At 52.7% G+C, this 15,484-nt stretch overlaps 4 protein-coding genes across 4 annotated transcripts; all 4 read right to left on the reverse strand.

The window, feature by feature from the left end:
* Positions 1-260: 260 nt before the first annotated feature.
* On the reverse strand, positions 261-4,843 carry JN550_007911 (uncharacterized protein; the record flags this gene model as incomplete). The annotated part of the gene is made up of 9 exons (XM_049319814.1): positions 261-586; positions 642-806; positions 860-1,269; positions 1,438-1,917; positions 1,977-2,577; positions 2,633-3,882; positions 4,080-4,265; positions 4,312-4,461; positions 4,530-4,843. 9 exons carry the CDS (start codon positions 4,841-4,843, stop codon positions 261-263), a joined length of 3,882 nt encoding a protein of 1,293 aa, XP_049169978.1.
* A 4,874-nt stretch (positions 4,844-9,717) lies between these two features.
* On the reverse strand, positions 9,718-10,096 carry JN550_007912 (uncharacterized protein; the record flags this gene model as incomplete). The annotated part of the gene is made up of 2 exons (XM_049319815.1): positions 9,718-9,906; positions 9,965-10,096. The coding sequence occupies 2 exons, from the start codon at positions 10,094-10,096 to the stop codon at positions 9,718-9,720; spliced, it is 321 nt and encodes a 106-aa protein (XP_049169979.1).
* Positions 10,097-10,493: 397 nt separating this feature from the next.
* On the reverse strand, positions 10,494-12,416 carry JN550_007913 (uncharacterized protein; the record flags this gene model as incomplete). The annotated part of the gene is made up of 3 exons (XM_049319816.1): positions 10,494-11,117; positions 11,199-11,775; positions 11,986-12,416. The coding sequence occupies 3 exons, from the start codon at positions 12,414-12,416 to the stop codon at positions 10,494-10,496; spliced, it is 1,632 nt and encodes a 543-aa protein (XP_049169980.1).
* A 974-nt stretch (positions 12,417-13,390) lies between these two features.
* JN550_007914 (uncharacterized protein) lies at positions 13,391-15,286 on the reverse strand (the record flags this gene model as incomplete). Its single annotated transcript, XM_049319817.1, has 3 exons — positions 13,391-14,721; positions 14,869-15,202; positions 15,272-15,286. 3 exons carry the CDS (start codon positions 15,284-15,286, stop codon positions 13,391-13,393), a joined length of 1,680 nt encoding a protein of 559 aa, XP_049169981.1.
* Positions 15,287-15,484: the final 198 nt, after the last annotated feature.

A 15,484-nucleotide genomic window follows, 5' to 3' on the forward strand; every position in this document is an offset into this window, starting at 1 on the left:
TGTGTCCACTGGTGCATTGAGTGGGACCGCAATATCATATACGACGCGAAGGCAGAACATACAGCGGTCTTGCAGCCGGAACAAATGGCGCAGCTTCGCAAGTGTCTTGGGGATCAGAAACGGGCCTCAAGTTCGCAACACAGGCCACCTAGGCGCAGACGACGTGTCGAAAGAGGTTTGCACAGGAAGCTCTGGCTTAAAAAAAACTAGGGAGCTAAACACGTCATGACGAGAACAAGAAATTTGGTCCAATTGCCCTCCTAGTTCACCCATTCGTGATCAAAAATGTAGCTCCCGCAGCGTTCTCGTAGTTCCGTGCTCAGAAGCCCTTCGTCGACCCTTGCATCCTCCGTACAGGGGCGTCCATGCCAGTGTAAGAGCCACTGGATCGACCCTGCTTTCCCGTGTCGAAGCTTGAGAACGTCTACCCCCTCATCAAACCCTCGGTAAGACTCTTCGAAGTCACGAACAAGCGTCTCGCTGATGTTTCGGCGAGGTTCCCAAGAATACGTGCCATCTGCCCACTCGAGGAAGAACTTATGCTTCCAACGCCGCGCGAGGAGCCGCTTCACTTCGAACACATTATCTGGTTGAGATTGATTAGCCCATGAGAAGGGTCAACGGCAGCATTGTCATCCTACCTTCATTTGGGTCCACTGCAGCCGTATTCGGAGATGGACGGGGCTTCCTGCAAGGAGCCGCCCGTCGGCGGGGCTTCGCCAACGACAAGAATGGTGGCTTGTCTGGGCCCAATGTGAACTGGAGTTGGCAAGTTGTGCCACCATTGTCCATGACGCATTTGAGCACTGCCCGTGGAATCGGCCATTCGTGAAAAGATGCGTGGCGGGCAGAACCTGACGTATGCGGGTATGCCGCCCCCTCAAGGCCATCCCCGTGCCCGTCGAGACACCCTTCGTCTTTCCCTTTTGAGCCCCTGTTGTCCGAGGACGAGGGCCCGTCGGCAATTCTGCAACCGGGATGAGAGGCCTCTCCGACATCGACCTCCTCTGACGCTTCCGCTCTGGCGGCTCGGCGCCCGCCTGGGTTATTATACCGGATGGTTCTGGCGTATCCTGAGACGGCGGGCGTTGGCTGGACGGCTCCGGCAAAAGAGGTCGTTTTCGTTTCTCTACGGCATTGTCGGATCCATTGGTCCGAGTCTGAGGTGCTTGGACCTGGCTTTGGGTGCTTTCACATTCCACGTTGGCGTGTTGTGGAGGATTCCACGCATCTGCTTGGTGGTCCTGGCGGGGCGGGGGCTCCTGGTGGCTGGAGTCAATTGCTCTTGTGCTCACCTCTTTCGGCCACTAGTCCCTGGCCCAGGCGCGTCACGATATGTACGATGTCCTGTGCAGCGAGGTCGGCGGGGCGAAACACAGGATCGGGAGGGACGGCAGCCGCATCGCTATGAGGTACGACTCCCCCGACTTAACGCACGGGCAGAGTAGACCGTATGGGGAGAGGTGCTGGCTGGGGCACCCCATTACTGTAGCGGGCTGGTCCTCCGGGAGGTGCTCCTGGCCGTCGGCGGTCAGGTCGGCGCGGCGCCAGGCGCGGCGCACCTTTTGGTAGCTCGTCTTGATCGTGGCGAAGATGGCAAAGGTGGCGATGACCTCAAAGGACTTGCCCAGGCCCATCTCGTCGCCGAGGCAGCCGCCGGGGACCTGCCGCACAGGATACTGCGTAAGCTGCCACCAGACGGCAGGCAGCTGGTAGCTCGAGAGCGCGAGCCTGAACCCGGCCGGCTGGTGCGCCTCGGCGTTGGCGTCCATCTGGAAGAGCCGGCAGAGGCTCGCCCAGTCCTTGTCGGAGATGCCGCGGTTCGCGAAACGCCCGGCTAGGGCTTCCGCCTGGCTCGTCTCGGTATCGTCGGGGGCGCTGTCCTTGGGCTCTGTGGAGGCTAGGGGCGGGGGGGGCCTCCTCGTCGCTGTCGCCCGTCAAGTCGATCACCATGGGGTCGGGTCTAGGCAGGGCACGGGGGCGCGGGGGCGATGGCGATGGCGGGCCGTCGTCTGCAGTCGCAGTCCTCCAAGTCGCTCTCTATCTCCTCGCCGTCCTGATCGTGTTCGTCGCCGGCAGCACACAGGCTGTCGCAGGCTGTCGCGGGCGCGGGCGGCTGGGGGTAGCCCAGCCGCCACTCGACCTTGAGCAAGTCCCTGACGCTAGGTCGCAGGACGCCGGCGGCCTCCACCAGCCTCGCCACGCGGGTCCAGGGGGCTCTGGGAGCAAATAGGTTGCGTCGAAGCTGGGCGATTATGCGGACCAGGTGGTCGTGTTCCTGGTGGAGGAGGCGCTGTGCTTGCGCGGACGACGACGCGAGCTGTGCCAAGCTCTTTCGATTGGGCAGCTTATCGTGGTACCAGTCCGCCTGGTACGCCTCGACGCAGGAGTCGAGTATGCTTCCGACCTCTTCCTCGGACTGGGGCGCGTTGTCTGGGGCGCAAGCTCGCGCGGGCTCGTTCTGCTCCTGCTGGATCTCCTCCCAGGTCTCGGAGTCGTACTCGTCGCTCGATTCCCCGTAGGCCGGGAGCACCTCGCAGTCGGTGTGGGCGAGATTGGCCATGCTGGTCAGCGTGCCTGGATGACCCGCTCCCAGTTTCTGCTTGCGAATCTCCATCTTCCTCCCACCGACCTTGATTCCAAAACGTCGACGCCAGGTTGCCCATGCTGGTCAGCGTGGAAGGATGATCCGCTCCCAGTTTCTGCTTGCTCGTCTCCATCACTTCCACGTCCAGCTTCTCCGCTTCCTCCCACCGACCTTGATTCCTGTACGTCGACGCCAGGTTGCCCATGCTGGTCAGCGTGTCTGGATGATCCGCTCCCAGTTTCTGCTTGCGAGACTCCATCACTTCCACAAACAGCTTCTCCGCTTCCTCCCACCGACCTCTAAGTTTGTAAGCCAACCCTGCCATGGTCATGCTGTTTAATGCATCTTGGTGCTCTCTTCCGAGAAGCTTCGTCCTGGCCTTCATAGCAAGAACGGACGCTTCCTCGGCCTCATGACCGCTACCTATTCTCTCAAAATACCAGGCAGTCAAGTAGAGAATCGTAGCCCAATCCTGCATTGCTGCTTCATCCTTCACTTTGTGCCTGGACGCCGCTCTCGCATGCGGTAGCAATGCCTGCCATAAAGTCCAATTCTCGTACTGCCCATCAGGAAGATGAGCGACAAGATTGCCGATAAACTGCTGCTTCAACCTTTCTTCCTGGCCGTCATTTGCGAGCCACTTTTGCGTCGCTATTTGTACAAGCCGGTGCATCTCGTAGACGTCGCTATTTTCAGTGACAGAAACAAATGAAAAGTTTCTTAACAGAATGACGTCATCCTCAAATGCACCTCCATCACTGGATGTGGAGTCGATGGACGACCACTCACCATTCTCATCATCCTCTAGGCCGCTCGGATTGGCATTGCTTGCGGCCATTTCAGCATCATGATTATCATCCCGTACCTTGAGCAAGTATTCAGGTATGCCTTGCCGATCGAAGTAGCTCATGAGCGCCAGCAGGTCTGCTGCTGATGGTCTAGTTTGCCGAATATGATCGAAAGATATGTGCCATGTGATGATGATCGAGTTCTTGGCTTCGCGATCTCGACGGAGCTGGCCGCCTTCGTAGTCCAGCAAAGTCGCTCTCTTCCGATCACTCTTCTCAAACCTCTCCAAGTACTGTTCCGCTGAGCAGCGCGGCGCTCGATGCGCGATATAGGCAGCGGCCTGCACGATGGCCAATGGCATATACTCCAACGAGTCGACAAGCCGTGTGGCAGCATCGTCGTCTATTTCGTTTCCCAACTTTTGATGAACTAGATAGACCTGCTCGTCCTCGGAAAGGCGTTCCGAAAAAGACAAGGCCAGCAGTGTGGTGGAAAGACTTCGACCACTTTTCGGGGTTGTCGAAAGAGCGTCGAAGGGCTTGAAGAAGTACTAGGCCACCATAGCTGTGCGCAATGAAGACTATCGGCCAAGTGGCGCCCTGTATTGCTTAGTCGATTGTGACTGGGTTGGGATAATGTCTAGCTCACAAGACGATGAGAATGTAACCCTGTGAGGAGCATTTCAGCCACATCAGAAACATACGTTTTCTTCGGTTCGTCCTTCTCGTTGCCAAACCATGTAGACTTGTAGCCGAAGCGCATTATGCGTGCGTTGGGGACTGCCTTCGGGAGCATGTTGGGATCTGCCAGCCAATTTGTCCTCTCGTCCGGCCTCTTCCAGGTCCATGTGTCGTCGGGGTGGGCACCGATGCCATGGATCGCGACGATGCTACAGGGAGTCAGCGGAGTGATAGAACGGCCAAAGACGCGCATACTCGACCACGGTATCGACAGTGCCAGCATCTCCATCTAGAGGGTACACGATCTTGATTCCAGAGGTCATGGTCACGGTCCCGCTTTCGAACGGCTTCGATTTCCGAGAGTGCCAACTGGTGTTCTCGATGGCCTCGCGCGAGTAGAAGTAGCTGACATTGTCAAACAATCAAGCGACGAGAATTGCGATGGGCAGGCAGATACGGGAGCAGTCTGGGACGAGGCTGGCGTTGTCGAAGAAAGTGCAGAAAGTGTTGCCCGCACCCTTCTCGTGGTGTGCCTGCCGGCGACTGGTGCAGCGTAGGCTGACTCTTGGCGGACCTCAGCCAATCGCAGCACCGAATATGGGTCAAGTGCCCGGCCTGCAGTGGCTAGAAAGACCGAATCGCTAGTTCCATTGGTGCAGCCAGTCAAAGCTAGGCGCCTCTGTGGGCTGTGCTGAGGCAGGCTGGCGTCAAGGCGCCCCAACTGCGGGTTGACACCAATGGATTCTGGTGTCGCTTCTATTCTCTCGTTTGCAACTGTTATCCTCATCACGAGAGACACAACCATCACCCGGCATGATCGAAAATAATGATTTCAGCGTCGCAATTGCCAATGCGATCGGCTGTAGCACGCGGTCCATCCGAATGATTCGAGCGAACCTGCGATGTTTCGATTCGACCAAAGCCCCTCATAATGCAGTCGGACGCCCGAAAGCCGTGACGCCCCCAGGCTATCTGCACTATGCCACAAGCTCCTCGACTATCCTTATATTTATCAAGATGAGATGCTTGATTGCCTTGCCGATGATATTGGTGCTGAAGTGACGAGAACGAGCGTCAGCTAAGCCCTGGCCTCGATCGGCTGGACGGTGAAGATAATACGCCGGATGGCCGCAGAACGAAGCGCCGATCTACGTTTATGCTAGGATCGTGTCCTCTTCGAAGAAGTTGCTGCGGATCGTGTATCGTAGAAAACGCCATTAGTAATTATAGCAACCAGAACGGCAAGGCGATCTACTGTTCCAGCCACATTGCCCATAGGCGTCTACAGCGAGTTCGACGTCGTCATAGCTCTTCCCAGATGATATGGTCTCGAGTTCGTACATTGATCGTTGCAGTGTACTCAGTGTTACTCGTGCTGGACTCGGTGGTCGGCAGGTAAAGTATTCCGGTGTAGCGAAACTAAAGGCTTCGTTGAGTAGCAGATATTTTTCCTCGTTCCCATCAGCGACAAAAGTGGGGCTCAACTCAGCTCCCGCAGAGATAAAGAGTGCTACAACGTCAGAGAGTTTACATCTAATTGCGTAAGATAGTGGCATATGGGTCAGTTGCTTGTGGATAGCTGTTTGTACTAGCATCTATTAAGTATTTGATCGCCGAGATTACTTCAGGCCTAGCATCAGTGGTATCCGCACTGGATACCACATTTTGCTGCCTGCAATCGTGATTCCATCTTGAAGGATCCCTAGAATAATGGTATGTCTGGATGAAATGAATTTGTATTAATGAGACGAGGGGCAAATTCTGGGCCTTGTAATGCTCTTTGACCACCGCACCACGGCAGACAAGATTCGCAGCCTGGCTTTGAATCAACATGTGTTGTCCTTAGGTCTTACACGGTGGGAGACAAGTTTCTCAGTCTGCGTAAGAATGTGGTAGGACGACTTACTACAGTCCCATTTCTGGCATAATGAACCGCCGTGTTTCTCCTCGTGTCTGTAATGTTGGCATCCATTCCTAGACCCAACAGCTCTGTCATTATCAGGACGCTGCCACGCAGAGAGCATATATGTAGTAATGTATAACTTGTGTGATCGACCCGGATGTGTGGCAACGGAAGACCGTGCTCTTCACTGGTGAGCAGGCCTCGAAGGGACGCAAATCTGTCCAACTCAACCAGTGTGAAGACTCGTCGAAGCATGCTATTCAGATCTTGTCCAATTCGCCTAATAGCCGTGATAGACATTTCAAAGGTTCCAACTCGCTCATTCCAGCAAGAAAACTGTAATGAAAGTGGAACTCCTTCGAATTTATAACGCATTACGTGGTGTTCGTACACCTTGGCTATTACCCGTACACATAGGTCATGACATGTGCGAGCCAAGGCAATGCCGTCGTTCTCTGCTACCATTCTTAATATGGTAAAGAGAACTTCATTGGGTAAGTCTATAATAGTGTCAGATCCAATCTCAATCGTTGTGTCTGTCATACAGCAGATACTAGGGCAAGAGTGAGGTATGTCAAGCTTACCTCCTAAACCCATATTTGGCCACAAGCGCTCAAGGGCAGTACAGTGATAACGGAATTCTCAAGCTGAAACAATCAAAGGTAGCCGTACCAGGTTATAATACTCACTTTAATAATTACATTGTCAATTACATATACATACGATGCAGCATACTAATCAAGAGAGTGGAAAACGCTTCACCACGCCACAAAATGACGACACGGCAGCTTTCGGGTGTGGCCAGCAAACGCTCTCGTGTAGGTTTGAGCTGAATTGATTCGCACGGCTGAAAGGATTGGGCCACCAAAAAGTATCAAAACGGACAATGACAAAGTGTGAAGTGCTCATATGCGCGGAACTGACAAGGGCCATTTGTGAAATGACCAGAACTAGATATCGACTTTCTGCCGCGTACAAACAACGGCATGAAGTCGGATTAGGCTGATGAACGAAGTGGCCCAATGTTCACGGGGCTACATGAGTCCTGCTGGCCATAATTCGACCTCAGATCATGTAGTTGGTTCTCGTCAGGGGACATGTGGACACTGGTGCCGCTGGTCTTTGACCTCTAGAATCGGCCCTCCATAGGATGGAATCTATAAATCGGGGACCCGCGCCTCAAACTCAGACGTGGATGGTCCACTCCACGTTGATTCGAAATAGCTCACCATAATGACCAAAATTCTGTTTGTCCTTTTCATCCATCTCGCGTCTGTTCAAGCTTGCCAGGTGCCATTTCTTGATCACTGCAAAGTCACACACTTCTGTCCTAGGGACGGCTTGTTAAAAGCGCAGTGTTCATCAGACACAGTGAACATATGTACCCAACTGGACCTCGACCAGTGTTTTAGCAACAACGGCGGAACGCTTTCTCAAGGAGTAAACTTCACAAATACTTGTAGCAACTGTTCAGTTTCGTTGAATACAACGGGCGCTGACGACGGCATATTACGGTGTCAGTGTCGCTACAAAAGCGGGACAAGTCTCAATGGAACAGACATATATACGACGCGCGTTACCGACATACAAATGAATAGCTGGATTATGTACGACCTCGGCACCTCGCAGTTGACTTGTACCAGTTCGCTCAACAATACACAAAGATCGGTTCCATGTTCTTCGTGATGGAAGTCTTCCGAGGTAGCTTACCGCATAGTGAGGAATAAGGTAGAAGAAATACAACCCGATGCTTCAATGATTCAATGGATGCCTTTTTCGCCCCGTTCATTCTACAAGGCAAGTTCTTATTTGGAGATAGGCGTTGTGATAAGTGATGGGATCGAAGCGGGGAACCCTCTCCCAAGTTCGTCCCTTGCGGCACTGTTGTTCTTTGCATTGTCGAAGACTGCGTACCCGAATTCATAACCATTCCCGCAGCAAGTGAGCACCTGTACCTGTGTCCATCATGGCCGATTAGTGAACTTAAAGTCATGGTTACGCAGCCCTCGTAGGCGAGTCTTTGCGCTGGAGTTCGAGCGTGCTGAAAGGAATGTCTAGAGGTGGCTCAAGCGAGAGTGCCAAAACGTTGGGTCAGCGCTTCAGTACAACCCATAAAAGTGTAACGATCTATGCCATCGTGCCATGATCAAGTACAACGTAGGGTATGAAGACAGCGTCGCTTCCGGTATAAAGTTACTAGATTGCTTTACGGCTTGTCCCGAAGATATTGCAGTACATTTCAAATGATAGGGATACATCCCGCTTGCTTGACTAGAGAATTGGAATTATCGTACCAGGAAATTATGAGATAACCGCTGTACGCGGGATATATCTCCACCGTCCTCCCACACCATTTGTTTATCCATATTGCCCTTGCCTCGTATAATATCCCACATAAGCACAGCCATCTTTGCAAGTAGAAACGGATCGCAGTCGTCAAACGGAGCCGAGTATCGACGGAGCTGGACATCGAGGCAATGCCTTGCCGAGACAGTAGCTTCAGGTCTGTCCAAAGCCAGACCGGTCCTCATGCGTACCTTTCTTCAGCCACCTCAGCTGATGTTGCCTTTCAAGAAACATCATTTGATATCGATACATGCTGTAGGGGTCTGAGCCTCGAATAGGTGGGAGCTCCAAGAAGTCTAGATCAACCATGATTTGATGTAAATAAGGCAATTTGTAGCGTCCAGGCTTGGGCGGGTTGCGGTATCGGTTCAGAGCGGGTTGATTCCTCTTTGGGCAAGGAAAGGTATTGAACTTCTGTAATGATAGAGAGTTACGATAACAAGAATATTCTGCCATGACTAGACACATATCACGCGCATGACAAGGAGTAGTGCTTTGTTTGTATTCTGAAGATTAGCTCGATATAAATCAGTATAGACGTCACCAGAGTTGGGGCGCTGTACCTTTCCAGACTCAGCAGCGGACCTCAACGCACACTCCACAAAACAGATTCGCGTGGCCGCAATGGCTTTGCGCTTGCCGTATGAAGCCAATAACGTGAAAGACCCAAAAATATTCCGGACTGTATCAGTGCCGAGAGACAAAACAGCAAAGCAACCATCTTCAAGGCCGAAACACGATGGGCGCATAATGCCCTTCGCCTCCTGGAGATGGTTCTGTGCCCCACGCTGGTTACACAGGCACCTCTTGCGGTTCCTAGAGGCAATCTATACCTTCGTAAAGAGGACCACTTTCGATTAACAGAAGAGAAAAAGCTGCAGGTCAACAGAGACTCTATCGAGTATGTCTGATCAAGGAGGCCAATTTATTTGCAGTGATGTAACCGATCCCAGAATCGCCCATATGGGATTCGGAAGGCACTAGGTTCTGCATCTTACCAGTATCTAAGTGCCCAGAGATGGGCGATCCCTTGCGTTCGCCACTCATGGTGTCGAAGCGTGGGAATAGGGCGAGGGGGACGTGGCTGCAGCCTGACAATGCGATACTCGGTGGCAGATAACGAACACAGCGTAAGGAGTTCCAGTATCATATTGAGGGCCAAATGAAAATCCATTGAAATGAAGAGGATAGTCTGCTGCATTTGGAGATATCACCTAGGATCTTTGTTCTCCCCAGTGGCTGTAATCAGCTGCAGGCAACCTTCCGTGCCTGCGCCAGATCATGCCCCGCAGGCAGTTGCAGCCCCACGGACTTGGACCACAATTGCGGGACCAGCTTCAATCGACTTCAGGTCATGGCAGGAACTAGACATCCAGACAGCGCTCCTTTTGGTCGCTCCACCCTAAACCACCTCAGGCAATTTCTTGCGTATGGTCATTTCCTGGGCGACGTGCCATGGTCCGTTTCTTCACCTCTTTCGGTCGTTCATTCTCGACCTGAGGTGCGTCACGTTGTAGGCGCGCAATACGCACTTTGGGCTGGTTCGGTGCATCTGGGGCAAAGGGCGGGTTGATCCCGCCACATGGAGTCACTTTTAGTCCCTAGACTCGCCCCGCAGATACCAGCCAAGGGATAGTTTCGGTCCGCCAATGAACTTACACCACCCTTGAACAGGTTCCAGGCCATTTCGTGCGTGCGGCCACTTCCCGGTCGATGCGCCATGGTCCGTTTATTCACCTCCTCCGGTCGCTCATTCTTGACCTGAGGTCTGCCAAGACGACTGCTGACCATTTCTGGAACCTGCTACGGAGCCACTTCGGCGCGCGAACATAAACGCTTTCTCAGGCCGTCATCTTCTGACCAGGCCATAATGATTATTGCGTCCAACTGTGTCTGGTAGCGTAGATGAATATGGAGTCAGGACAAGTGTTATTTCTTTGTCTGGCGGGCTCTTTGTATATCGATCAACCCAGACGAATCCAGCACCGCCTTCATCGCACGCACATCCAACATCATCCCGGCTGCTCGTGACTCACATCAATCCCTACTCTTATGTCTCGGATGTCCGGATAGAACTTTTGGTCCGTTCGACGTAGTCTTGCCTGGAGACGGCATGATTCTTTGGTCCGTAGACACCAACCCCCCTCCCCAGCCAAGGACGCAGACCAGCCCACCGCCCTTGAGACCGTCAGCCGACCATTGTCTCGAAATAGTCCCAACGATAGGCTGGGTGGAGTGCCAAGGCTGCGTAGTATATCGGCGTCTCATCCAGTTTCTTGTAATATTCGTGAAGTTTAGACCAGGCGTTATTGATGCCTATCCTGAACTGCTCTGAATTGGGTAGGTTCGCTGCCATTGACTTATAACGCTCCAGAGTCTCTAGTAGGGTCTCGAAGCCTTGTACAACGTCCCATACATTGCCATATGAGCCGACCCATCCTCGTTGCCTATTTCGTAGCTGTCCGTCCCCTTCGAGAACTTTGACGACCGTCTCATAGACGGTCAAGATACGCTCGAGTTGCTCCAGCGAATCCCAATCGGTATCAGTCAAGCGCGACTCTTCGCGAAGGAGTTTCGGCATCCTTGTCTTCGCAGCTGGCGGGGTCTCGAGGCTACGTTTCGACCTATTCTCGTCTTCCCATTGTGCTTTGAACCTTACCACCAGGATCCGTAGAGCGTTCTTCAACTTGAGAGCTCTACGAATCATATACAGCTGTGAAAGCCAGCGTGTTAGGTTGTCGGCCACAAGCTTCAGAGGCCTTTTCTGCTGAGCCTTGGCCGGGCTAGATATCGCTTGGTCGATCTCATCCTGCTGGCCACAATCAGTACCATAACTCAGCATAGGAGATGGCAAGCTGCTTCAGGTCGGTAGCTACTGATCGAGCCTGCTTACTTGTTGGATCTCCTTCAATAGACTCCAGATTCGATTCGAGCTCCTGACTTCAACCACCAGGTTATGAAGTTTTCCCACAGGGCCCTTGGATAGCCCAAGTTTCCAATCAACCTCATTCAACGCTTCAGCGCCCGATAACTGCTGTTCAAACGCAGCATCATCCGTCTTGCCAAATAGTAGGGCCTTTGCAGACAAGTTGATGGTATGACCGATGCATCGTCCTCTACGTAGCCGTCCATCAAAGCCCAATTCAGCTCCAATGACCTCGGCTGCTACGTCGTTAGATGCTGCGTTGTCCAGCGTGAAATATCCCGTCTTGTGCTTAATCCCAAAGACATCAATGATGTCGAGGACCTCGGCGCCGATGCAGCTACCTGTGTGGCGGACTGCTTCGGGGATCGCCAGAACGATCTTGCAAGGTCTACTGCGCTCATCTCGGAAGAAGCAGGCAATCCCGTAGAGCCCAAGCTGGTTCCGGGCCGTCCAGCCATCAAAGGAGATGTGTATCAGACCCGGCGCCTTCTGTAGGACCTGACGGACGTGGTCTTTATGACGATCAAACTCTTGGATGATACGTCTTCACGTGGTGTGGCCAGACATATGGGCTTCTTGGGTAGCGACGCAGGGGTTCAAGTAATCGAATATCGCTCGCAGCTCTCCTCTATCTGTCTCAGAGAAGGCATGGTTGTTGGAGACGATCCACTGGATCAGAAGTCGTTGAAAGTGCGTCCTGCGTTGAGAATCCCCAGTCGGTCTACTAAACAACTAGCATTGCGAGTAAACTCACTTGTCAAAACTTCTGATAACGGTATCAGCAATCTTCTGTTCATGTGATTTATTGGGATCGAGCCCAAAAGCCTCAGTGATGGTCCGCTTCTTCACCATGTTCTGGATTGCCCGCTTCTCGGCGTCATCGGCTTTCTGTCCATGAGGAGCACAAATCCCGTGGTCTTTGAAAAGATGGTCCTTTACATTCTGAAGGCCCTCCGCATCGTAATAGACCACTTTTGATCGGGTGCATGCCAAACAGAGTTGACAGACCCATCTGCGTTTGTTCTTGTTTTGGATGTCGCATCCATATTGCCATACAAAGTTCGACGTTGTTCTGTTGCGTTCAGACCGTAGCCAACCGGGGAAATGCTGTAGAGCCAGGTCTTCGAGTCGGGTTACCTGCGCTTTTTCAACTCCGAAGGGGCCTGGAACTTGTCGAGCCGACATGTTGTCAAGAATCGGATGAGTTGTCTTTCCGCAGTGTTGTATCAATTGCTGGTCGGTTTGCTTAGAAGGCAAGGAAAGGTCCAAGTCACTAATCGCGTTTAGGACGCCGCGTTACGCGTTATCCTTAGCCGTAAACTTGGCCAGGGTGGCACGGACGTAAGTCTCCACGACAAAGGGCAATGATCAACGCGGGACTCTCTAGGCTATTCACCTACACATGTAAAACCACTAACCCACCGTCAGCCACCCACCATGATATTAAGTGGGTGGGTGGCTAGTTGGTTATGTAATCAGAAGGCGTTCGTGGGTGGGTGTATTAGGTCTGTTTGTGGATGTGGGTGGGATTGGGTTGGTTTGGGTGGGTGGATGGCATGCCCTGCCCAGATGCACCGAATCAGCCTTGAAAGTCCGTATTGCGCGCCTACAACGTGACGCACCTCAGAAGAAACGGACCATGGCACGGCGACCAGGAAGTGGCCGCACGCAAGAAATGGCTTGGAGCTGTTTGGGGTGGCGCAAGTTCAGTGGAGTAGTGAGCACAAGAAGCGCTGTCTGGATGTCCTGCACTGGAATCCGGCTGCGTCTCGGAAAGCAACATCGAGGCCTTGTCCGTCCAGAATAATCTCCGAAGCATGCCGTTTCGTCGCGAAAACTTACAAGCCTTCAGGTCGTTGGCGCGCGGAAGGGACATCCCACCGTCCACGTTCGGGTTTGTGTCTGGAGTTGCCCCGCAGATGCTAGCCAAGGGATGGTTTGGTCCCAGAACCCAGGGTTTGCCCCGCAGCTGATTGCAGGCGTGATAGGGGAGCTAGTGCACTCACTTCAGCAGGTATTTTGGGAATGGATGCCACGTGCTGTACATAACATGTCCGACTCGCCACTTCACACTTTTAATAGCCTAGTGAGCTCTGTGATGTGATGAATTCTCCCTCTTCTATCACGAAAGTACTACGAGTAGGCACACTTGAGTTTTTCTAACATGCCCAAGGCCTGAAAACATCGGGAAAATCCTGGCTGTCCGAAGATACGGTAGAAAACTCGTTGGGGTCCATCCGTGCGCTTTCAATCGACCACAATGCGTCCATCGAAAAAATATCGGTATTTCCCGGCGTGATATAGGGAAGGCCAAGTTCTGTATATCCATACTTCATCAGAAGTTCGTTCACCCATGTAAGAACCCGAGTGGCTGCCGTCGGTATCTTGCTCGGATCCCGAAGATCCCAAAATGCTTGACAGGTCCTAAGCCGCTCTTCGAGGACTGCCGGCTCTATTATCACAAGTCTAGCCCAATCACCATCTTCGACGATGCTGGGACTGCTGAGTAGAAACGAAAACTCCAAGCAGAGCACCGTCGTAGCCAAAAGAAAATCATATGACACAAGCGGGCTCAGATCCCATCGATTTTCGCTTTGCACGTTCTCCACAAATTCGCCTTGGATATGTACGATGTCGACGGCGGCTAAGATGCATCTGCGTCTGAAATGGTTCCACTCTTGTCCTGGTCTTCCGATGTAGGGAGGAAACATTGACCTCCGGTACAGGACCAGTATCGCGCCAGAGTATACTATGCGCGCCATCATAGATAGGGACGTGGCTTTGAGTTGATCGCCGACGATCGTCTCCGGAATCTTCTGGTACACATCCTCGATCTGGGCTTCAAAGTCCATGAGAAGTTGCCGTGTTACGGATGCACCCTTGAAGATCTCTAGCCCAACAGTAGAAGATATTCTGGCCAATCGGCAGAGGAAAATGATTGGAAGCGCTGGCGTCCATTGCTCAAGTGGCTGCGGGGAAGAGAGCGACAGCGTTGACTCGGTGGAGTGACTGTTGGGAATGTTGAGAATAGCCGTGGATCCTTGGAACGAATGCAGAGACGGGGTCTGCCTTCTACCGAGATAGAAAGCTGCATAATAATACAAGACGTCCAGGACGCCACAGGCTCTTGCTCGCATTTGACCAGCATGTGTCTTGGAATATGGGCTATCTCGGTAGCCTGAGGCTTCGGCTAGAGCTGAAGCCTCGCCAAGTGCGGCGAATGCTCGGCCTAGGTTATGCTCGTAGTAGAGTATTGCCGCACAGTACAAGATCTTTGCTTCCACCTTATCATCGCCAGGGGTGTCCGAAATGGAGTGGTGTAGGCATTCTCGGCAATAATTCAGGAAGCTCTGAATGTTGTCTCTGCTCGGTTCGACACCTCCCGGTCCTGTCTGTTGGAGGAAGTCGCAGTGGATCAGGGCCAACGTTATGCAACCATAGATGAGGGCCATAGATTCGAATGTTGCCTGGTAGGGTTGGTCTCTGAGTGCTAACCACTTTAGAATATCAGCAACTGTTCTGCAGTGAGTAGCATGACTCGAGCCTGTTCATACCTTCCTCACAAGAACACCTTCATGAAGCATGCCTGTTGCCTACTAAGCTTCGAGTACACTGTAAGCATGCATTAAGACTATACCTGCGATAAAATCTCCAGACCTGACAAAGCGTAACAAGAGAAGCTCGACCAAATCTTCGCTCCCACCACTCCTTGATAGTTGTTTCAAGGAGTCAGAGTAGAATGATGCGTGTAGATGAGAAGTCTGGCTTGGCATGGCTGCCGCGTGTGCTGCTGTCGAGGCGTCGGACGCTGGGTTTCCAGCACCTGTCGTGCTCTCCATGTCGCTTGCGTTTCCCACCTCGTCGATGTTTAAGCCAGGAGCACCCCATGTGCTCAAACCAGACTCGAGCTGTAGCCCACCTACGTACGCACATTCGTAGCCACGCTTCAAGCACTCGGTGCACGGCGCGTTCTTGTCACATCTTGTTCTATGTCAACCGGTCAACTACGACTTCACCAGTAGTATTGAAAGGTTTCGTACTTTCTCAGACGACATGGCTGGCAAGATCTTGGAACTCGTGTCTTTCCCATTACGATGAGAGCCCACGACAAGTAGTACTGGAAGAACCGAAGGACGCCGAAGGCTAGTCAGGCACGTTTTTCAACGATGATTTTCGTAACACCCCGGACTCGCACCATCCCGGGTTCGACAGATAGATATACCGCAGACGGCTAAGCTATGGGGTATGATTAC

The sequence above is a fragment of the Neoarthrinium moseri genome (assembly GCF_022829205.1).
Source record: "Neoarthrinium moseri strain CBS 164.80 chromosome Unknown scaffold32_Wmoseri_CBS_16480, whole genome shotgun sequence".
NCBI lineage: Eukaryota > Fungi > Ascomycota > Sordariomycetes > Amphisphaeriales > Apiosporaceae > Neoarthrinium > Neoarthrinium moseri.